Source organism: Chiroxiphia lanceolata, chromosome 25 (genome assembly GCF_009829145.1).
Source record: "Chiroxiphia lanceolata isolate bChiLan1 chromosome 25, bChiLan1.pri, whole genome shotgun sequence".
In the NCBI taxonomy this organism is placed as follows: domain Eukaryota; kingdom Metazoa; phylum Chordata; class Aves; order Passeriformes; family Pipridae; genus Chiroxiphia; species Chiroxiphia lanceolata.
Genome location: NC_045661.1, coordinates 1,372,291 through 1,395,524, shown reverse-complemented (window position 1 = coordinate 1,395,524; position 23,234 = coordinate 1,372,291). Strand labels below are relative to the sequence as shown.

General features: G+C 48.4%; 2 protein-coding genes across 9 annotated transcripts in view; both read right to left on the bottom strand.

The window, feature by feature from the left end:
• Positions 1–187: 187 nt before the first annotated feature.
• ZC3H11A (zinc finger CCCH-type containing 11A) lies at positions 188–15,029 on the bottom strand. Of its 4 annotated transcripts, none has more exons than XM_032710580.1 (18): positions 14,942–15,029; positions 11,371–11,423; positions 10,553–10,745; positions 10,237–10,356; positions 9,389–9,512; positions 8,769–8,972; positions 8,441–8,557; positions 7,929–8,009; positions 7,403–7,513; positions 6,713–6,775; positions 6,368–6,469; positions 6,111–6,176; positions 4,772–5,263; positions 4,174–4,247; positions 3,154–3,475; positions 2,230–2,399; positions 2,033–2,100; positions 188–1,533 (listed from the first exon to the last, which is right to left on the bottom strand). In XM_032710580.1, exons 3-18 carry the CDS (start codon positions 10,604–10,606, stop codon positions 1,269–1,271), a joined length of 2,433 nt encoding a protein of 810 aa, XP_032566471.1. In that variant the 5' UTR covers positions 10,607–10,745; positions 11,371–11,423; positions 14,942–15,029; the 3' UTR covers positions 188–1,268. The 4 variants fall into 4 exon arrangements, with proteins under 4 accessions (XP_032566471.1, XP_032566469.1, XP_032566468.1 ...); XM_032710578.1 differs by lacking the exon at positions 14,942–15,029 and adding an exon at positions 12,767–14,110; XM_032710577.1 differs by lacking the exon at positions 14,942–15,029 and having other exon boundaries at positions 11,371–14,110.
• A 1,877-nt stretch (positions 15,030–16,906) lies between these two features.
• ATP2B4 (ATPase plasma membrane Ca2+ transporting 4) overlaps positions 16,907–23,234 on the bottom strand; it is a 48,718-nt gene continuing 42,390 nt past the window's right edge. For 3 of the 5 annotated variants that reach the window (XM_032710410.1, XM_032710406.1, XM_032710407.1), the window contains one exon: positions 16,907–22,126. In XM_032710410.1, the coding sequence (XP_032566301.1) occupies positions 21,821–22,126 (306 nt within the window). In that variant the 3' untranslated portion in view covers positions 16,907–21,820. The remainder of the gene's footprint in view (positions 22,127–23,234) is intronic. The other 2 variants (XM_032710408.1, XM_032710409.1) reach the window with 1 other exon arrangement.

Genomic DNA, 23,234 nt, shown 5'->3' with positions numbered 1-23,234 from the left:
GACACGCTCCAGCCCCTCAATGTCCCTCCTGAACTGAGTGACCAGCACTGGACACAGGATTTGAGGTTCCAGCAGTGCCAGCACAGGGGGACAATCCCTGCCCTGGTCAACCCCCCTGAGCCCCCAAAACCCCCAGACCCCGCTCCTGCGCTTATTTATTTATAAACACTCGGCTACAGGGAAGGAGGAGGCGACCAGACGGTGTTTAATACAATTCCTTAAATAAAATACACATAGAAACCAGAACCAGGAGGTCTGTACAGACACGAGCGGGGCGGGCAGAGGTGACCAGCCTACGTTTAATACCTTAAATAGAATACAAATATAAAATGGAAGAATAAAATATTTACAGAAACCATGGTATACACCAAAATCCCGCCTCCACGGGCTGACAGAGGAGGAGGAAACCTTCCATTGCCCTCTTCCTCTCTCCCAGAGTCATTCCATGGGCATGTGAGACAGATGCTGGCAGACGTCACGGCGTGAGGAATTCCTTCAGCAGGATGAAGGATCGGCAGCTCAGGGGAGCAATCCTTGGAACCAAGAGGCACTTAAACCAATCCTTCCTTTCCCAATTCACTGCAGACGACGAGAGGAATCCTGGCTGCCCACCCCAGGATCCTGTTCCCATCGGGAAAAAGCACCCTGATAATTCAAAGTAAGGCTGGATGGACACACCCCAGCCACCGCCCTTGGCAGCGTGTTTGGTCCGAAATACTAATTAATCTGCTCCCTCCCCCCAGCATTGTCATTAATTCCCCTAATTAAAGTCAAAATGACAGCGTACAGCAGTAAAACTCAAGAGTTGACATAGTAACTCCAGGCTTTGGGTACCAACTGTCCACGGGATCCGAACACGAAGCGCTGAAATGTGCTGAACGTTGGGTCGCGCCAGGGAGGGGGGAAGGTGGAAGCTTTTGTTTGAAGCCTTCGGAGTGTCACAGAATGAGCAGATCAGTTCACAACCACCACAGTCTGGAGATGGGTTCTCTTGTGTCCCCAGAAAAAAACCACAAGTGCTTTGTCCACTCCGTGTGGAAGGAGCCACCAACAGTCCCAGGGAAATCCAGGACAACTGAGTGCAGATCCTGCCTAATCCTACCCATCCAACTGTGCCTTCAGCCTCAGCTAGGAAAGGATCACCTCCACGTATCCAACAAAATATACAGGCTGGGGGGTTGTGTAGGGGGGAAGTTTATGGGGGGTTTTTTTGGTGTTGGGTTTTTTTGTCTTTTTTTTATTTTTTTTTTTTTTTAAGACTGTGCAGTTCAGCTGTCAATCATCTCCGAAAGTTCCAGAAGGAGGTCATCCTCGTCCTTCCCTGGGTCCAGGTCAATCTCTGCTTCCAGTTTGCCTCCTGAGATCTCCCAAATGAGCTTCTCAAAGTCGTCTTCCACCGACAGAGGTGCTTTGGCAGAGCCCGTGGAGCTCAGCCGGCGCAGCTTCACCGGCACTTCTGAGGAAGCTGAAGTTGAGCTGGAGACCTCTGACTGTGCCAGGGAGTCTGCCTGGCTCCCGAGGTGGAGCTCAGGGCTGGGAAGAACAAGAGGGAACGTCAGTGTGTGACATTCCTTACCTGGAATTTAACCCTCCTACATCTCAACCCTCACACAGGGATTGTGACTCAGTTAACCTGGGACTACTTTTAAAAGCCCAGGATCTGCAGGTACAGTTGGCAGTTTGGGGATTTATCCATGAAGAGACACCTGGAGTCTGGGAAAGAAAGGTCAGAATTTGTAGCCAGAGAGACTTTTCCACCTTTACTGATTTGACCATAAAAAGGGGAAGAAGTGAACCTCTACAGGCACTCAGAAAACCCAAAGAGTCACTGAAAAGCTGTACCCAAGGGCAGCATTTTAAGAAAACCACCTAAGCATTGCTGCTACAGAAATTATTTCAAATTAATTGTTTCTTTGTTGGGATTTTGGCACTGATTACCTCGAAACTCGAAATTTTCCACATGTGAACAAACCCACCTGTTTCACATGAAAGTGGCAGAGATCAAGAAAAGGGACAAAGGTGTGACTGTTACCTGGTTTGAGGTTTTTCCCTCCGAGGTATGGAGACCAGGCTGTCCTCTGGCAAAGCAGGAGCCACGGCCTGGGGAGAAGGAAGACAGTAAAAATCTTCCCTAGATATTTCAGTTTTCCACCTCTTCTCCCAGAAGAGGGTAAGATTTGGCCATAAATGTTCCTGGGGAGCCCCAGCTGGCTCGAGCACTGTCCTTACCGCAGCTGCTTTCTTGGCTGAGGGCTCCTTGGTGTCCCCACCGGTGGCACTGAGGGGCTTCACGGCCACCACGGCAGTGGGGTGGCTCTCGGTGGCCTTGCGTTTCAGGGCCTGCCTCGGGGAGGACGTGGCTCTCCCATCCAAAGGCTTCAGGCACACCTTGGATTTGGCTGGAATAGAAGGAAGAGTGAGATGGCACAGCCTCGCTCTGCCTTGGGTCAAAAAAAACAACAGGTTCTTAATGGTCCCACAGTCACAGAATTGGAAAATAGTTTGGGTTGGAAGGGACCTTAAAGATCGTCCTGTTCCACCCCCTGCCATGGGCAGGGACACCTTCCGCTAGCCCAGGTTGCTCCAAGCCCTGTCCAACCCGGCCTTGAACACTTCCAGGGATGGGCAGTCACAGCTTCTCTGGGCAACCTGTGCCAGGGCCTCCCCACCCTCACAGGGAAGAATTTCTTTTGTGTATCAAACCTAAATTTCCCCTCTTTCAGTTTGAAGCCATTCCCCCTCATCCTGTCCCTGTTTCCTGATGAACAGTCCCTCTCCAGCTGCCTTGTAGCCCCTTCAGGTCTGGGAGGTGCTGTGAGGTGTCCACACAACCTTCTGTTCTCAGGCTGCACACCCCCAGCTCTCCCAGCCTTCTCCACAGGGGAGGTGCTCCAGTCCCTTTATTGACTCCGAGACCCCTCCTGAGCTTCCTCCACCAGTTCCACATCCTTCTTCTGTTGGGGGCACCAGAACTGCAAACAGGACTCCAGGTGGGGTCTCACCAGAGCAGATCAGGGAGGGTTCTCCCCTCCCTTGCCTTGCTGGCCACACTCAGTTGGATGTGGCCCGGGATTTGGTTTGGTTCCAGCACACGTGGCCCTTCTCCCCAGGCTGCTCTCCACAGCACACCCTGAGCTGACACTCAACACTCACTTTTAGCTTTCCGTTCCGGAGGCTGGGCTGCCTTTTTCCCTGGGGACACTGCGGGGTCCTTCTCTGGGCTTCCCACCCTGTCCTCCTGAGGCTTCACCAGTTTCCTCCTCCCAAGCTGATAAGCTGGTCCTGAAACCACGGTGGATTCAGGGCTCCCTGATGGGGGAGTTTTATCCTTGGCTGGTTTCTCCACTGGGGTTGGCACAGCAGCTGCTTCCTTCTGAAGCTTCTCCTGGCGTTGCTTCAGCTGCCGCTTCTCCCACATGATCTCCTCCAGGCTCTTCACCTGCACTGTGGAATTAGCTGCACTCTGACCAGAGGGCTAAAAAAAAAAAAAATGAAAAAAGAAAAGGATTATTAGGACAAAAATCTATGGAGATTCCACTAGGAAAATCTGGGTGGCAACCCCTCCAAAATGGCTCCATGTGGCACCATTGAAATCCAACATTTTTTGTGTAAAATGCTGCCTGTAACAAGATCCCTGCTTTGCTCTGGTAATAATGTTTCAAAAGCCTGTAATTCCCAACACAGCAAGCTGCTTTCATGGAGCAGAAGACTCTAGCTGTACCCTCTCCATTCTTTTCAAGGACTACAAAGCCATACAAGCTCCCCCATACAGCCTGATGTCCTCTCGTGAAACCTCCAGCCTTTGTCACTGAAATACTCAGCTCAGAATTTCAAGACATGCCCAAAGTTTGCCAGAGAAAGTCACTGAGAACAAAACCATTCTCCCCACATTAACCTCTCATGCTAAGAGGTTTCATTGTGAGGTATAATCAGATTAATTCCAGGTTTTAGTTCAAATTAATTAATTAATTCAAAATGAGGATTATGATGTTGTCTGGAAATGCTACTAGAAGTGACAGGACCTGGGACTTCACTGCAGCAAATACCAAATGAGGAAAGGTAGGAACACATTCCAACTGGGAGCAGGAAGTGAGTTTACAAACAAAACATGGCAAAACTTATCAGAAATTTTATGTACAAATGTACATATCTAAGTTTTCAAAACAGACTCACCTCTGCAGGTGCAGAGACAGTTTTTGGAGAAGGTTTGTTCAATTCCACTATCATTTTTTCTTCTCTTCCAGGTGCTTTAAAACAAGCAGAAGTGAAAAATAAGTATTTCGTCAACAGCAGAGGTAAAGAAACCTGGTTTCCTTGGTGTGTTTATTTTCTCATGTCTCAGGACAGAGGGAAAGGCTACAGGAAGCAATTCCTGAAGCTTCTCATCTCTCCCTCAATCTCTTTTCATGTGGTTTATATAATCTTAACGATGAGGTCTTTAATGCCCTCGTTAAGAAGTTGATACATCCTTCCCAAACACACATGTATCAATAAACACATATTCCAAAGAGGAATGTAACCCTGGATTCAGCACAGGGAAGATCCCATACCACAAACCAGTGGCAGAAAAACACAAGAGAGAAATCAGACCACAAAGCTCCTCAAGGAATGAATTTTCCAGTGGGAAACACAGAAAACTATCACGTAGTTCGTGGAACAGAACACGGTCCCTTTGACCTTGGTATTCACAGAAGGAAAAAGCGAAGTGAATGCTGAGGAAACTGGCCTCATTTCCCCAGGGAAGCACTTCCCCAGGGAGGTCCCTCCTTACCTATGAGCTTTGTGACCCGCAGCAGTTTCCTCCCTCTGAGGGCAGGCTCGGGCTGTGCAGGAGGAGCGGGCACGTTCTCCCCGCTCTGCTGCATCCTCAGAGCTTTCTCCCTCTTGATCTCCTCCAAGGTTTTGATCCTCACTTCTCCCGCCAGCTTGGCTCTCCCTGGCTCTGCCAGCTGCACCCTGCCAGGCACAGCCGGAGCAGGAACGCTCCTCCTGGGCTCTCCCTCGGCTTTTGGCTTGGCAGGAAACTCCTCCGGTTTTTCCTTCTCTTCCTCCAACCTCTTGTGGTTCTTCTCAGCCAGGGCTCCTGGGAGGGATTTGATGCGGACGGGGGGGGCAGGTCTGGTCCCTGGGCTGGGCTCCTCCGCCCTCCGGGTCTCGCCGGGGGCCTTGGCCGGGGGCTCCCCCCGCCTCTGGCTCGCCCTCTCCAGGCGAATCTCCTCCAGGGTCTTCACCCGGATCTCTTCGATGGGCTTGGCAGCCTTCTCTGTCAGCAGCAAAAAAAGGGAAGCACCAGCGTTTAAACACAGTCCAACAACATTTAGTCTCCAAAATCTGTCACAGCACTGAGGAGAGGGGGTTTGATGCTCTTCAAGATGGTGCAGCTGAGGTCGGTATCCTCTGTGTAATCATGGAATGGGTTGGGTGGGAAGGGACCTTAAAGCTCACCCAGTTCCATCCCCTGCCATGGGCAGGGACACCTTCCACCAGCCCAGGTTGCTCCCAGCCCCATCCAACCTGGCCTTGGACACTGCCAGGGATGGGGCAGCCACAGCTTCTCTGGGCACCCTGTGCCAGGGCCTCCCCACCCTCCCAGGGAAGGATTTACTCCTAATACCCAATCAAAACCTACTCTCTGTGGGTGTAAATCCATTCCCCCTTGCCCTGTCACTCCAGGCCCTTGGAAATAGTCTCTCTCCATCTTTTCTGTCGGCTCCTTCAGGCACAAATAGATCACCCCAAAGCCTTCCCTTCTCCAGGCTGAACAATCCCAATTATCAATAACATTCTCCTCCTCTTTTAAACCACCTGAATTTTGAAAACCAGAACCTGTTCTTTTGTTACTTCTTAGACCTTGCCTACCCATGGGCATCCCAAACCCCTGCTCCTGGGACTGGTTCTATCCTACTTGTGTGTGAGCAACTGCAGCTTCTGATGGTTCAGGAGCATCAAACCTTGAAGAGACACACGTGGGAGCCACCTCTGTGACAGCAGCCTCAGGACAGCTCAGCACCCCAGCAAGGGGCAGCAGCTCTTTAAAATTCACTTTTAGGGCACTATGGAAGTTCATGGAAAGAAAAAAGGGGGAGGTGTATTTAATATCCAGTTATTACCTGTCTCTGTACTGCTCTGGTCAGAGGGCTGTCCCAGCCTCTCCCTCAGGGACTTCAGCACTTGAACTAAAACACAGAACAGAAAAGGTCAGGGAGACTTGCAGAAATCCTGATTTTGTGAGATGAGACAGGAGATCACTCCAGTGGGATTCAAAGTTACCTTGAGCCCTCAACCAACATGCAAAAAGAACCACTAGAAGGAGAAACAGAAAACCTGAGCAGAAAGTGTGGGTGTGAAATCCAGGTGTGTTTGGTACCTGTGCCTCTCCTGGGGGCTTTCTCAGCATTCTCCAGCAGCTCTGTCTTCCTGCCCAGCCTGTCAGCAACGTTACGCCTCAGAGGAAGGAAGGTTTTACCAGCTTCAGAAAGACACAAAGGGGAAAACACTTTCAGAGGGTTTCTCTGCAGGAGGATTTTCCAACAGTCAGCCACAGACTTCAATCCTTCCAGGTTTATTTCCTGGTATTTGCCTTTCAGTTGCTAACAGGATTTGGTGGGTTTGCAATCAGTGCACATCATGCAATTTCCTCCCCAAAAATACCTTTAAATATCACCATGTTTAGGTGAGGGCACCCAAAGAGCAGCTCACAAAAAGCTCTCACCTATGAGAGTTTTCCGTTTTCCCAGTCTGTCAGGAAGATTCAGCTGGATCACAGGATCCTCACCTAAAACAAAGAATCATCTGTTCAGGCACAGAAACCAGCAGCCAGTAAAAGCATCATCCTTCCAGCCCATGCCCCTAAAAATGACACTCCTTTGGTAGCCAAACCCCAACTAACGAATGACTGTGAGTAGAAGTGGTTCTGCATGTTTTTTTGCCTTTAAAAGGAATTTATAATTTCCTTTAAAATTAATTTATACAGACTCCTATCACACAACAGCCTCTTCAATGCTTCAAAAACTGGCTACTTGTATAATTCCATCTTCCCGATCTTCCCTTTCATTACTCCTGGTTTTAATTAATCTCTTCTCTGCACTCTCACTCTTGTTTTGCCATCAGCCCCTCCCTGCTGCTACTGCACTTCTACAACTCAACCCCAAAGTGAAATGTAACACATTTGAGAGTCTGGAGGATGTGATAAGATATGATCAGTTATGGCTTAATGAGAAAAACCTCTCCTTGATCTTTCACTGCAATGTAACAAATCCAGCACCTCCAGATTCCAACCCTTTCCAACACAACCAGGGCCTTCAAGCACAAAGTGGTTTGAATTAGAAAAGGCAGCCCCACATGTGTGAGTTAATTATTACTGAACAGTGTGATTTAGGAGCCCTGAAATGGAAGTTCTTACCTTCCTTTGAGGACAGAGTCACAGTTCTCAGCACTGTCCTTACGTTTTCCTTCTCTGGCACAGGAATTGTCCGAGCCTGGAGTGGATCAACAGCAACTCCTGAGGGACCTTCTGATCAGAGCATGGAACAAAAAAGGATGTTTAGGGAAACAACCCAACCAAACAAAACAGAAGAACCATCACGGAGACCAAGAACATCAGTTACTCATTACTGCCAAACACACAACAAGCAGTGCATGTAAATAAGAGAGATGAGCAGTTTCCCCTTGGATTTGCCCTTGGAATTCCAAGCAGGAACACCAGCTGCTTCAGAAACAGCTCACATGCCAAAGCAGCTCAAGGCCCCCAAAAGTCTGTCCCCCAAGCAGCTCTCAGCTGCAAAAACCATCTCCCATTCTGAGCCCAACAGTGAAAAAAAAAAAAGTCCTTCTGCAAATTCCAGCTATCCAAGTAATGAGAAGGATTAAAAACAAAGACAAGGTGAACAGAAGGCAGAAGGACAGGAAGATAGGAGATATTAACTCACCACCTTGTTTTTTGGCTTTTTCCTTCAGTTTCTTCAGTTTGATTTCTTCGAGTGTTTTTATTCCGAAATTTAAATTGTCATCTGAAAGCAGGGAACAGTTCATGAAACTGAGGCTTAAGGGCATTTTCAATAAACCCTGTCAACACTCCCCATGAGTAAAAACAGCCCCAGAACAGATGGTATTTTGGTAAGGAATTGGCACCTTCCTTCACCCTCCTCCATGGTAAGATCTCCACTTTCAAGCATTAATGTAATGCAGAGGGATTAAAGATTCCTCTGGCATTTGCACATTGTCTGAAAGGACACATCTGCAGGCATTTAAACTCCATGTTGTGGTTCTGTTTTGTTCCACAAAAGCAAACCAGGAGGAGTTTACCTCCTTGGGACATATGACATTATTAGATGGGAATGACTCCCTTCAGTGACCTCATGTTCTATTGTGTTTTTAGAATATATTGCTTTCAATTGTCAAATTCTCCTTCCAATCCACCCTCCTACAGCTGCTGGAATACCTTGCTTTGTATTAGCATTGGATTTCCTAGTGGAAATCAACCTCAATCCATTATGGGCTTCTGTGGCTGGCTGCTGGACAGGTGTTTTAGTTTCTTCTCCTTCTTCAGAGAGCTGGTCTGAGAGACAAAAATAAACCAATTAATTCATGGAACAGGGATCAGACATGATTGTTCATGTTTATGCAGCTCATACAATGACATTTCAACCCATAAAGATATTTAGGACTCCAGACTCTCCTGTAGTTTTAACCACTACAAAATTCAGGTATTATGTGATTTATATGTTCACTTACAGTAGGAATACCTTCAGTAAGTAAAAAATGCTCACCATCATCATCTTCATCATCATCTGCAGCATTGATGACAACTGGAGGGTGTGTAGGACTCGGGACATTTTCTGAGTTCTCCACTTTCATCACCCCCCTCAGCTGTGGGGAGGGGTTGGACTGCACAGAGAGTTTGTTTTGCTGCAGTGACATCTGAGCCATTTTCACATCGTCTTCTGCAGACTCAGGTGGACTTGGGAGTGTGGCTGAGGAAAAGGAGATCATCTGTCACCTGGCCATGTCAAACTCTGACCCCAGTGTTGCAGGTATGACAGGGAAGGTAGATAAGATAAACCCAACTGGCTACTGAATTTAGTTTCCTTATTCCCCACCCCTGCTTACACTGTGAAGGTGGATTCCCTCACACACCCACCTCCCCACCCAGAAAGGACTAAATGAGGGGAAAGGAACCTGAAAGGCAAAGATCACAAAGGAGCTCAGCATGAAAATAAAATTAAACCCCAGAACTAGATTCCATTCAGCTGAGAGCCTGCGACTGCAGACTTCTCCCTGCACTCATGAATGACCGATTCCCGGAGCCTCTCCAGTGTTTTACCCCATCCTAAGCAACATTCACGACTAAATATTGAATAATTACAGAAAATGGAGCTGAGAAACTCACTTTTGCTGGGGGGTAGGAAGAGCCCATCGACATAACGGCCTTTGGTGTGATGGAAAGCACAGTTGGACTTCTGGCAGCCCCCGGGCTGGTTCTCCCAGTAACAGGCGATCTCGCTCCGCTTTTTCTGAGGGAAGGGACAAATCCGAGCTCAGACTTGCAAAGAGACTCACTTTCATAACATGGCAGAGACAGGAGTGTTGCAGGGCAGTGCTGAAATACCATTCCAAAGGTCAACTTCTCGCTAAAAATATTTCGGGGCACATAAACAGAGTTTGTGTAGAGGGGGGGGAACAACTAAATATTGTCTGGCTTCGCTTCCCTGTCACTCAGCTGGGGAAGACAGGCCAGCCTGACACATCAACTCAGGGTTTAACTAGTGCAAAATCCAAAATAATGGGATTATTCAGAGGGAAAAACGGCTTCAATTGCCCAGGTTAAATCTACCTGAATTTATCTTTCAGAGCATGGGCTCCTCCCCATCTGATTTCTCCCCTCCCTGTACTGCTCCAAGAGGTCGGGATAATGTTATCTGAAGAAACTCAGGGCAGAAGGAACCTGCCAGGCCATTTTCCAGCCCAGCCCTCAGCAGGCTGTCTCCCAGCACATTTAAGCTGTGTGGTCCGTGGGGTTGCTTCTACCTCTGATTAAGCAAATAACATCAGCACCTAATGCAAACATTTCCTGCCGAGATCCACCTCATAAATTGATTTTTCTTCCCCCTGCTTCCTGCCATGCCCCTCCTAGTGACCAATATCCCCTTAAAGCAGGTAAATCCATCCTGTAACAGCACATTCACCCACCCACAGCACTGAAAAAGGCTGTTGGTGCTTTGCTTTGCAAACACTCACATCGATCTCCATGTGTCTGAACCTGCAGACGTTCCTGAAACAACGACCCTCCTGCCAGAGGGTGCAGACGGTCTCACTTCCCAGAGCAGCCTCACAGTGGCGGAAGGCACAGCTGTCTCCCTGGAATCCAAAGGAAAGCAGGAAAAAAAAAGGGATAGAAAACCATCCAGCCTAAAAAAATGCCCGCTTTATTAGAGCTGGAGGCAGTTAATGAAGTTAACAGCAATCCGTGTGTCTCCTCACGTGCTGCCCCCTCCTTGCTCATAAAATAAGAAGGGAAAACCCAAATCCCAAAGGAAAAGGCTCCCAAACACACCTTGTTGCACGTGGAATAGAAGTAGAAGTAGCAGTCGTCTCCCTGGTTAGACATAATGGATAAATTGCTGGAATGAGCTCTCAGGGTTTGCTCTCAGGGTCTTCCTCCAGACTTGGCAAGAACTGGCTTCACTTTTCTGGGACTCAAAGTCTTCTACTGGCTTAGCAGTGAAATCTTCTTTTTAAAAGTAACCCTGAAGAAAGGGATCAATAAGTGACAAATAACTGAGTACTGAGCATTTTTACAGCTGTTTTCTGTTAGTCAAATTTATCTCTTGAGGGGGGATAATGTGTTGAAATCAGCTGGTCACAAAAACTCTGCCAAATTTGTGTAAAACTGCATGAATGTTGTCAGCACAAGCCCTGTTCTGGGATTTTAATCACAGTTATATATTTTGGAGCAGAGAAAAAACCAGTGTGTGGCTGTAAGCCTAAAAGTGAGCCACTTCTTAAAAAAAACTGGTCATCATTTTGAGTTATTAATGATGCTGATATAATTTATATTGATAATATAATGGATACTGATATATTGATAATATAACTGATATTGATATTACCTTTCAAATTATGCCTTAATAATTACATATATTTAATAATAGTAATAATAACAGTATCTTAATATAACTGCTCAATAATATCACATTAATATTACTTAATAACACCACATCTTAATAATATCCCTTTTTTTGAAGTGACATTTGAATAATATGACATCTGAACTATTACATGATTAATCAATTATTGACTAATAATTTCTATCAAACACAACAGATACATTAAACATTTTTCCAGTCCCTGTGGATTTTGGGGTTCACACACCTGGACAACTTCAGCACAGACTTTGATCTTCCCAGACATCCAGTTCCCTTCTCCTGTAGGCCGAACCAACACTTGAGTCCATGAATTAATAACAAAGGGGTAGAAAGAATTTTCCTTCTCACATTGCCAAGGGAACCTCTCATCCACAATTCAAACTTAGGATGTGCTCTTAAACATCTTACAACTAATGGAGGAAGCAAGTCCATTGGAACACTGTCAGCCTGGAGACAGCCAGGGTTACTTAGCTCTTCCAAAAAACCACCAAAAAAACCACCAAAAGAAGCCCCAGCGCATTTAAAGATGAACTTGGGATTCAAAGTGGCTGCAAAAATGAGGCTCCATCTTCCACAGCCGGGCAATTGCTAATTTTTTTTTTTTTTTTTTTTTTTTTTTTTAATAATTTAACATTCAGTAAGTTGCAATTTCTGGTCTTCCAAGATTTCTTCACCTATTAAGAAAACACAAAAACCTTCCCCCATCTTTATTACCTGTACAGAAAACCCCACATTTGTGTGTATAAACCCACATGCACAGATGTGTTTATACACACGCCAGAGGAGGGAGAACAAAGTGAGAGCGAGAGCAAAAATGAGAATTTCTGGCTATTTTGCCACAGCAAACTGCAGGCAAAGCCTCTCATTTGGAGAAAACTGGGGGGGAAAAAATGAAATATCTCTGTAATGCCTGGAGAGGAGTCAGGGGTGATGCTGCCAGGGGTTAGTAGGGATGGGGATTTTGGGGGCAGCACACAAACATCCCTCCATGCACACGGGACAAACACATCCATCCAGGAACAAAAACATCCACCCAGTGACAAACACACCCACCCAGGGACAAACACACCCACCCAGGGGCATGACTGGCTCTAACCCTCAGCAGACAGGTCAGCAGCAGGAAGGATAAAGCAGACCAAGGACACAGCAAGCCTTGGGGAGCAGGGCAGTGCCCCCGGTGGGAGTGGCATGGCTGCATGGAACCAGGGGTTGTGAACCGCTTGGATTTGGGGAAATAATTTGGTTTTCCATCACATGCTACCAATTTGCTGTTCCCTAATCCATGTATCCATCACCATCCATCGCTGCAAGATCACTGGGAAATGGCTCAGGTCCAATCCAGCTGATGATTTTTTGGTGCCACCAGAACCCGATTTCTTGAGCTACAGCGTTTTTTTTTTTTTTAATGTGAAGTCATGCACTTAGTTTTATATTCTTATAAAATTAAGATTTTTAGGATTCTCGTTTTTTGACCTGCAACCAGACCAGCTAAAATTCAAATAAAAGTGATTTACCCCTTTCACTGCACATTCCTGTGCAAAAGGACTTCAGATTCTTGGGGACAAAACTGAATGAAACTGTTCTTACAAATCAGTAATAAATGGTTGGAACCTTTTACTCACACAAACACTAGTGAATTTTCCAGGGTTTTGCTTTTTTTTTTTGGCAAGGAATTTTCCCAAATCTAAAATAAAGAGAGGAAAAGTTGGGTTCTCATACGTGTTATTGTTTTTTGACTGCTTGATAAAGGGAATAAAACAGGAGTTTAAGTGCAGGGTTTCCTTCCCTTCTTCCATATCCATGGGATTATTCACTCTTGACCTTTAGCACCTTCAAAAACAGACTCTGTGTCATCCAGGTTCCTTGGAATCTAATTCTAAAAATTCCCGGAGCTCCTACTGTGTGGAGGTTCAAGGAGACACATTTTTCCTTCCAAGGGTTTTGCTTTTGGGAGTTTTAGATTAAATTTCAAGGCCCAATTCTTCGGTTTGCACAAGGCAACACTTCAATCGATGGTAATTAAGGGCCATGGCTTGGCTGAGCAAAGGCATTCACACACAAATCACAAGGAATTCCCAGGCTGGAAGGTGGCATTTCCTTTCCTTGGGAAGTGAGACACACCTAGAACTCAACATTCCTACATCCACCAGCTTGGGGGGAAAAAAAGAAAATATCCCTTCAGATTGAGTTCCTTTAAACTAAATCAGCTCAGCAGTTTTCCATATTCCACATCTGGGTTTCCATATTTCCATATTCCTGTTCAGAATTTGAATGGCTCTTGTTTAAGGAATGGGAATAAAGCAAAACTTTAAAACAATTAACAACAATAACAACAAAAAAAAAAAATCAACCAAAACCCCCACAAAAACCCCAACGAAAAAAATCTTAAAAGTTCCATAAAGGTAATTTAATTATAAAACAAAGTTAATTAAACACCTTTTCTCTTTAATTTTAAAGTGGCAATCTGAGTGCTAAGCAAAAATCACCTAAATTCACCCCAGAAAATCTGAATAAAAATGAGTAACTCTGGTGCACTCAGCAGGCCTCTGATCCAAGTTGATGAGAACTTTAAACACTTTTTTCCCCAGTGAAATGCTTGTATTAAGAGATTTCGAACCCATTTTGTAAAAAATTAAATTAAATAAAATAATTACAGATACAGTAGCTGAGGGTCAGGAAAAACATGACCAAAAGCAACATAAACTTTATATATTTTAAGGGAAGATAAATAATAGAATGAAAATCTGTTCAGTGTATTTTAGAAGCTTCTCCTTCCTGGTACTGCAGAACCAACCCCATTCCCTGTCTGATTTCCCACTTTCCTGACCTGCCTCTGTCCTGGACTGAAGAGCAAGAAGGAAGCAAACCTTTCTGCACCTCAAAAAACACCTGAGAGCAGATTCCTTGCACCTCCCTGAGGGGAATTTTTGGGTTTAAAGCCCCAAGATTTCCCTGGAACAGTCTTTTTCCTGGAACGCCTGGACACATCCAGGGACACCTCCAGCCCACCTGCTCAGCTCAGTGTGTGACCAATTCAACCCCGTGGTTCTGTTTTCCTTCCAACCCTACCCCGTCTCTGGAAATCTCCCTTTCTGTAGCCAAATAAACCAGTTTTACTGTGGAACTGCGGCCCAGAGCTCGATCCCTGGGAACATCCTGGAGGCTCCACTGCAACGGGAAAAACAAAAAAATCCCTTTTGGCGCTTCCATAACAAAACCATCGACGGGGAGGAGAAAACAGAAACCTCTCAGCTCCAATCCTTTAAGAAACAAAACCCCAACAAACACCCCCTCCCGCGCGATGGCGTCGTTTTAAACGCCCTAAAAAGGAGGAATTAAGACCCGGGTGCACCCAGAGTTACTCAGATCCTAAGGAACGAGGAGCAATTAGATGACTACACTGGAGATGCCCCTCAAAGGCTTTGCTAGGGCAGGGGAGGCACAAGGTTTTACCTGGAAATAAGGATTTTTATGAAGCAGCTGCTTGGGGGGGGGGGGGCAGCCCTGGGGAAGGGCCTGGGGCCTACCCGGGCACGGAGCTCCCCCCTCCCAAAACCCTGCGGGAGGGAACCCGCCCCATCCCAACCTCATCCCAATCTCATCCCACACCATTCCCACCTCATTCCACCTCACCCCGGTTCCCCCCCCCCCCCGCCCCGGTGGCCGCGGACACCCCTGTGGGGAGAGCGCGGGGAGACGCGGCCTGCGGCCCCCGCGGAACGGGCCAGAGGGGCCATCCCTACGGCCGCCGCGGGCTACCGAGGGGGCTGTTATTTATGGTCGATCAGGGACTTTACCGAGCCCCCGGGGGCCGCCGTGTCCCCGCCGCGTCCCCGCGCTGTCCCCGCGATCCGCCGGGGCCGCCGCCGTCCCCCGCGCCAGGCTCAAAGATGGCGCCGCGCGCGCCGGCAACCTCAGCCCGCCCGCCGCCAAGATGGCGGCCGGAACGGCTTCACCGCCCGCCACTTCCGGCCGCCGGCACGGGGCGGGCGGGCGCCGGAAACACGGCGGGGGCGGCGCGGGCGGGAGGGTTTGCTGTGAGTTTTGGGTTTTCTTCCTCCCCGCCAGAGCCTCAGACCCCCCCCAAAAACTCTCAAAAAGGGTGCAGAGCCCTTCGCTGTGGGGCGGACGGGACTGTGGCCCCTTCCCGTGCCCACAGAATCTGAGGTTGGAAATCCTGTCCCAGATGGAGGCCAACCTGTGTCCGGTCCCCACCTTGTCCCCCAGCCCAGAGCACTGAGGGCCACGTTCAGTCCTTCCTTGGACACCTCCAGGGATGGGGACTCCAAACCTCCCTGGGCAGCCCCTTCCAGTGCCTGACCACCCTTTCCAGGAGGGAATTCCTCCTGATCCCTAAGAATGATGCTCATCCCCCATTCCAGAGCCCACCTGCCCGACCGCAGCCCCCGAGGTGCCGTCCCCTCCCTCGTGCTGCATCAGGAATATCCCTTCCATACTGGAAGATGTTTTGAGTTTTCAACCCGTTTTCCCAGCCTCGGGATCCTTCAGGCCGTGCTACCCCATGGGCCTGGCTGGGTGTTTCGAGTATCAGCCATTAATTGCTCTGCCCAGACTCTATAGCCCATCACGGACCTCAACCTGCCTCCCTCCGTGTTCCTCCTCTCCCTCCCAGTGTGCCACTTTTCCCTTTTTTTTGGATCTGGGTTGCCAGGAAAGAGCCATCCCAGCAGCGGGAGCCGCGTCCATCCTCGTGGAGAGGGGCCCTGGGCAGCCCAGCTCTGGCACAGCAGGCACAGCCATTTCCCCACTCAGTGACTTCAAAATCCTATGATTTGTTTGGTTTCTGTGCATCCAGCCTGGACTATGTTTCCAAAAAAAAAAAGAAATAGAAAGGATTGTGGCTGTTGTGGTTATTTAAGAGCTGGGCACGGACACGTCCCTGGGAAAGCAGGGAAGAGGCTGATGCTGCACAGCAAAGCTTTTCCACCCCATTTGTGTCGCTCGGCATCAGCTCCAAGGATCAGCTTGGAGATGTTTTGGATTGAACTTTTGGATCCTGACAGCCCAGTGGGATCTTCTTACCATAGTCCTGGAGATACTAAAGACACAGAGAAGCCACTGCCTCTCCATGAAAAACAGCTCCAGTACGATCAACCTGCTTGGGAAGGAGAGTATTTAAGGGGCTGGTGGCTTTTATTTCCCGTTGTCCTTCTTGTCTGGGCAAAGGGAGGCAAAGTACTCTTGGTGTGGAGGCAGGACAGGGCTCAGAGCTGGTCTCCAGGACTTGGAGATCACAACCAAGGATCACCTCAGAGACACCACATACGGGATTGGGGAAGGGAACAAGGGGGGAACTGTTCCTGGGGACTGGGACAAGGGAGGATCTGTGCTCCAGGGAATAGGACAAAGAAGGATCTGTGTTCCAAGGGAATGGGACAAAGAGGGATCTGTGCTCCAGGGGAATGGGACAAGGGAGGTTCCGTGTTCCAGGGCAGCTCCACACAGCCCAGCAGCACCAATTTGGTGGTGTTTGACAGCAAATCCTGGACTTTGCTTGGAGGTGGGAGAAGCCACACCCGAGGCAGAGTCCTGGGTGTGACCAGCCAGCCCTGGACACTCAACAGGGAGGTTTACACGGAGATAAACCCCAACCTGAGGGGAGCTCTGGTGGCAGCAGGGTCCGTTTTGATCCCCATCCCTCCTTCCTCCCCGCAGGCCCCACTCCCACGCTCCCATGGGAAGCCCAGCCGTTCCTCCAGCACCTGCACTGATTTCACAAGCTGCTGGACACACTGAGGAGGTCACAGTTACACGTGGGCACAGTTTATTCTCTGGATGCACTCGTGCATTGTTTCTGCTCAACAGCCAAAGCTTTATTGATTCCAAACCATCCCCCTTCTCCCCCAGCACGCCTGCTTTTGAACTATGTACCCCCTTTTCCCACCCCTCAACCACTCTGCTGCTTCCACTTGGAGTATTAGCTCTGCTTGGACTCTGTTTGCTCAGAAGAAGCCAACTGACAATTCATTCAGATTCTTTTTTTTTTTTCTCCCAAGAACCATATAAATTACATGCAAAACATTGTACATAGAGATTAATATCAAAATGCAATACAGATCAGGTGCACTTTAAGCTGGACTGTAGGATATGGCAAACACACCAGGGTACATATTGCTTTGAAACCACCATTTTTTTTTGTTGTTGTTGTTTAATGTCATGCATACCACATAATATTCAGTCTTCTGTTTTGTATTTTATTTTTTTCTCCCGTTTTTATACAAAAATACCAGTGCTTATTATACTTAGTTACTGGAAAAGAAAAACTCGGCTCTGCGTGCCCTCTTCAAAGGAAAGTTTTGTTGTGAGAGCGCGGGATAAATATATATACACACACATAAATGTTGATTTCATACTGTATATATATATATTTATTGAAGGGGAGGAAATAAACTAAAGGCAGTTTTAGCCATGGGCTTTGCTGGATGAAAATCGGGGCCTTTGGTGAGTGGGAGGAGAGCAGAGCTCAGCAGGGGGAGATGCTGGAAGAGGAAGAACCAGGGGCTAAAACCCACCTGGTTGGGTGGTTCTGTTTGGGGCAGGTCCAGGACAGAGGTACCCCCACATCCCTGTGCTCCAAGGGGAGAGCTGGGAGTGCAGGGGGGGTGTTTTAGGGATCCACGTCCATGAGCTCGTAGGAGCAGGACAGAGCAGGACACGATGCAGCTACAGGTGCCCTCCCACAAAAGCTTCCAGGGACTTTGCTGTGGTCCCTGCAGCCGTGGAGAGCAGCAGGACTCGGCCATGGCACCTTGGAGATGCCCTCCCTGGATTTGGGATGGGGTTTTTCCAGTCACTCCCATTGTGCCCCCCTAGCAGCTGGGGCTGAGCACTCCGGGCCATCGACTCCTCACCGGGGGGGGAAAAGCCAAAGGTCGCCCATGCTAAAATTTGGTTTAGTTTTTTTCCTTCTTGAGATTGTTTCCGAAATTTCCCTCGAAGTTTATTGCACGAAACCTTTGAAAACGAAGTTAAAAACCTCCCCTGTGCAAACCAGAAAGGAAACCTCAGCCCAGAACGCAAACGCCTCAGAAGCTGCCTGGTCAGCAACGCACACAAAGGGCGTGGTGGGATGTCTTTGGTACCAATCCGCCAATTTATTCCACAGAAAAAAAATAAAAATAAAAATCCACCACCAGAGACCCTCCTGGGATCAAGAACTGGATGCAAAATTATGTTCAGAGTGTTTTAATAACAAAGCATTCCAAGGCAAGTTAACACGGATCACAGGGTATGACTTCGGTTCCTGTCGGGCACTGTCCCCCGTGCACACTTGTGGCAGTTCAAACAAAGCAAAAAAAAAAAATTAATAATAATATATATATATATATTTATATATATCTCCCCCTAGTCAAGGCATGTTGCAGAGAGTCCCCAAAAGTTCGTGCCGCCGACCATGCCTTTTGGAGCACCAATCTCCCCCAAATCTTTTGTAATGTCCTCAATAACTTAAGCCAAGAGTCAGCTGCTGCCAGTATATCACTGAAACTAAAAAAAAAAAAAAAAAACAAAAAAAATAAACCCCCAAATACTTTACAGGAAATTTGTACGCACAAGAAACGCTTATACTTGAAGCAACCAGCCATACCAACATAATTTATATATATATATATATATAAAAAAACCCCATTTGTGTCACCCAACTAACGTCTAGTAGAAAGATGGCTGCTCAGAGAAAAGGAAGCTGACTGGCATCCGATGGCTGAATTAATTAATCCACGGAATTAATTACCTGTCCCTTGGACCTGCCGTCACACAGTCGCGCCGGGACTCAAGAGTTATTTATTTACTTCTCTTTAAACAAAATACATATGGCTGACGTAAAAATATCAGTTTCTGATCTAAAGAAAACTAGATTATTTTTTTTTTTTTGCATAATATTTATATATAATTATTTCTCCCCCTCCTAAATATGGAAAACTAGAACGACAAAAATAGAGCAACTAAAGAACGACCAGACCCTTGTGGCAACCTGCCAGTCACAGATTTCTGGGAGTGACTTTGAGAGCCTCCAAACTTGGCTTTTGGTTGGTTGAAGTCTTTTTTTTTTTATTTATTTTTTAAACAGGTCTGAGGTATTAAAAAAATATCAAAAGAAAAAAAAAACCAACAAAATAAATCGGTGCATCCCCCCCCCCAAAAAAAGTATTTAATAAATATTTATGTAAGCTTGTAAGAACACCATATTTTCACCTTGGTTTTTTTTTTGTGTATTTTTTTTTTTTGCGAGTATTTAAAATAGAAAAAAGTGAATCTTTTTTTTTTTGTTGTTTTTTTTTTTGTTTGTTTGTTTTTAAGCAATGTCACCTTTTAGCACAGAACCAAACCCCCACAACCACCCTCCCCTCCCCTTTTCGGTCTTTCCTGTCACCAACTCGTGTTTAACCCAAGAACCACCCGCACTCTCCCCCCCCAAAGGTCCTGCCCACGGTGGGTTTTGGGGAGGGGAGGGCAGCGATGGGCAGGGAGGGGGTTGACACTGAATTTGGGATGGGCAGTGGTGGCAATTTCTTCTGGCTGTTGGCAGTGTAGAGCCCAACCTTCACCCCTCACCAGCACCCAGGCACCAGGGGTGGGAGAAGGACCTTTCCTCAGCTACCTGGGGCAGGAATGGGGCGGCTCATCCTTCCCTCCTCCCACCCCGAGGAAGGGACGGGGTCGGGGCTGGGCTGGAAACAAAACAAAGACACTTGGTTTGTGTTGTGGTTTAAGGAACACTTATTTCTTGGCAAAGTACTGGGCCCTGGCGTGGCAGGAGGTGCTGCAGGCAGTGCTCGGAGAAGGCACGGGAGATTCTGCTGTGCGTTCTGAAAGGAAAGGAAAGAAGAAACCAGCCCAGCCCACCCTTGTCCCTAAAACCCTGCTGCTCCCAGGGGTGGAGCTGGGCAAAGATGATGTTGTACAGCCAGTTACAACCAGGTTCTCTCTGCTTCCTCTGGGATGAAGGAGGGAAGGAAGGCAGCAGAGCTTCCTCTGGGATGAAGGAAGGAAGGAAGGCAGCAGAGTTTCCTCCGGGATGAAGGAGGGAAGGAAGGCAGCAGAGCTTCCTCTGGGATGAAGGAGGGAAGGAAGGCAGCAGAGCTTCCTCCAGCCCTGCCTGCCCGGGGCCACAACCCTGGGGAAGGGACTCAAGCAAAGCAAATCCTGCCTCCTGCTCAGGGCCATGGATCACCAGAGGGGCAGTTTGGAGCCAACCGGGGCCTCTGCTCCAAAAAACAGGACTCTCCCTAAAAGGTTCCAAGAGGTGGAGGTGAGGCAGGACACAGGGTGAAGAGATGACCTCCAGAAAAGCAGCAAGTGAGGCTGAGCCTCCAGCAGCACCTTCTCTGGAAGGTCTGCAGCCAACCAAGCAACTGCCACCTCCTCTGGCAAAGCAGCTCCAGGAAGCCAAAGGTCCTCCACTGGCCATGGAGCCTCCCCCCCTTCCATGGGATAACGAGACAACCTAATTCATCCCTTCCATGACCTGGGAGTTGGCCCACTGTGCCCTCAGTGCCCCGATGCCTGCTCTCTGTTCAGCCTGGTAAAGCTTTGGGTGGGCACAGCTCTGAGGTTCCTCAGCAGTTCACTGGAGCTGCTGCTCCAAGGCTGAAGGATTATTTAACCCAACAGCACAGAAAAGCCAGAATAGGCAAAAATCCCTCTGCTCTCGATGGCAGGAGCCACAAAACCCTGGCAAAGCTCTCACCAAGAGTTTCACACCTGATCAAGAGCAGCAGAGAGGCCTCTCTTAAGATTCCCCAGGAAGGAGCCACATTTCTCACAACCGTGGGGGTTTTTTTTCCCCCACCACCTTTTCACTGCCAGTTCACCTCCACCTTAGTGGAAAAATCAGAATCTTTTCCATCCAGCAAAGTTACAGCCAAGTCACCTTCATTCCTCATCTACCAATCTGGAAACAGAGAGAGAAAAGTGTGTGTGGACACTCAGAGGAGGAGCTGGAAAGGTCAGGTACCATTTTTCAAGGTGGAAGACTGGTGCACATCTCTCAACCTGCGAGTAAACACCTTCCCCTGGCTGGGTTTTGTTGTTTTATTTCTTAGTTTTCACACTGGAGTGCTGACTGCCCCCACTTCCCACTGCAGAGTTCCTGGGGGCAAATCCCACGAGCAAAGAACAAACCCCAACGTTAGAAGAAAACCCCAAAAAACCACAAGTGGAAAAAAAACCCCCAAATAAAATAAAAGTCACAAGTGCAGCCCAGCCCTCGGGCTGAGGGTGGGCACGTAAGACTACACCAACTCGAATTTCCTTTGATCATGCATTTTGCAAAGTGAAAACCCCCAACAGACAGAGACGCCTGGAGCCCAACTCTTGGAGAGGAAAGAACCTGGCTGCTTCACCCGGGCGAGTACCACAGAAAACGAGGGATGGAGATGGCACAATTTTTTTGGCCTAGCCTCTCTCCCCAACACCCAGCATCGTGGCACTCTGGTTCATGGTAAAAAAAAAAAACACCAAAAAACCAACAAAATGAAACAAAGGAAAACAAATACCCCCCCCCCGAAAAAAACCCACCCCAATGATATACGTATGAGCAGTTTGACACGAGGTGTGAGCAGTTACTGGTGCCGACGTCACACCGGGCGAGGGGCCGAGGTGGAGGAGGAGGAGGAGGAGGAGGAGGAGGAGGAGGGGGGGGGTTCCAAGTTCTAAGGTCAAACCGATGTCTCCAGGCTGTGGAAGGGGCTCTCGGGCTCCGGGACGGAGAGCTCAGCTCGATCGCTGTCCACTGCATTGTTATTTCTGTTCAGGGCTGGAGGCCCGCCCGGGCTGCCCCCGCCGCGCGTCGGGAGCCCGTCAGTCTCGGGGTCGTCTTCAGCGCCATCAAGGAATGGTGTTCGAGGCTCATCTTCCTCCAGGATGAACTCTGGGTGAGTCATGAAGTTATGGATGGAGCTTCTGGATTCGGGTTTCTCGAGGCCTTCGTACAGGGAGCTACGGAACGCATTCACCACCTTGATCTGCCGGGAGCGCGGGGAGGGGGCAAAAGAGACGGGTTAGTCACGGCTCTGAGGGGCCAGAGAGCCCGGGAGAGAGGCCAAATAAAGAGTGAGGACACGGTAAAAAACGAAAAAGCACGACCACGACAACAAGTCACCACCACTGAGCACACAGCTGGGTCAAACTGAGAGGTCTATGGTGAACTAGGAGGGCCAACACGGATCAGACTCAGGCACTGGGTGTGTGATGGGGGGATCGACCGACTACGGGGCGACTTCAGAAGCTGCAAGAAAAGACACAAAACGACTCAACCCCCCCCACACCCCCCCAGATCGCTCCGAATGGATGGAAGCCAAAATGCATTAGTTGTCATTACGTGTGCACACGCGTTTCGTGGGGATGGACGAGGACAACAGGGTGGAACTACGACTCAAAAAAGAGGTGGGTTAGACAAACAGCAGGTTCAAAACACTCTACCGTGGGAGCCATGGGTGTGTTTGTTCTAGTTCACTGCTAGACCTGGGGAAAGGAATGGGCTTTAAAAAGGTGTCACCAACTTTTCAAGCCCATGGGAAGCACCAGATCCAAGTGGATGCCACGATCAGCTAACCCAGCTAAGCGTGCACGAAGGAAGCCAGATCTGTGTGAGGTTCCCCACACAGCTGGAGCTCTGGATCCTTCCCTACACCAGCAGACCCAGTGGTTTCCAAAGGCAGCTAATTCTGTTGGATGTTCTGCATGAAAACCACTCTCTTTGCTCAGAATCCCAGCCACGCTCCTGGGAAACCCACGGGGCAGCTCCCCCAAAAGCCAACGTGTTACAAGCAGGAGATCCAGAGCCTGGTTTGGACAAACAGGGAATGGTTCTGCTGCCTCCACTGCACTGGAAGGGAGAGGTCTGGAAACAAGCCTGGATGGTGGCTTGCAGTGGATTTACTGCTCCCTCCAGACCCTCTGGAAATCCAGCCTCGACCCTTCCAGCTCTCGCCCTCCCTTGCAGTTGTTAGGTCAGATCCAAGTATCAGATCCAAGGTCTCGTGAGGTTTATGGAAGGAACAGAAGCCTTTGCTCTGTTAATCAGAGTTCATCTGGGACCAGGAGATCTGCTCAACTCCTCCTGTCCCAAGG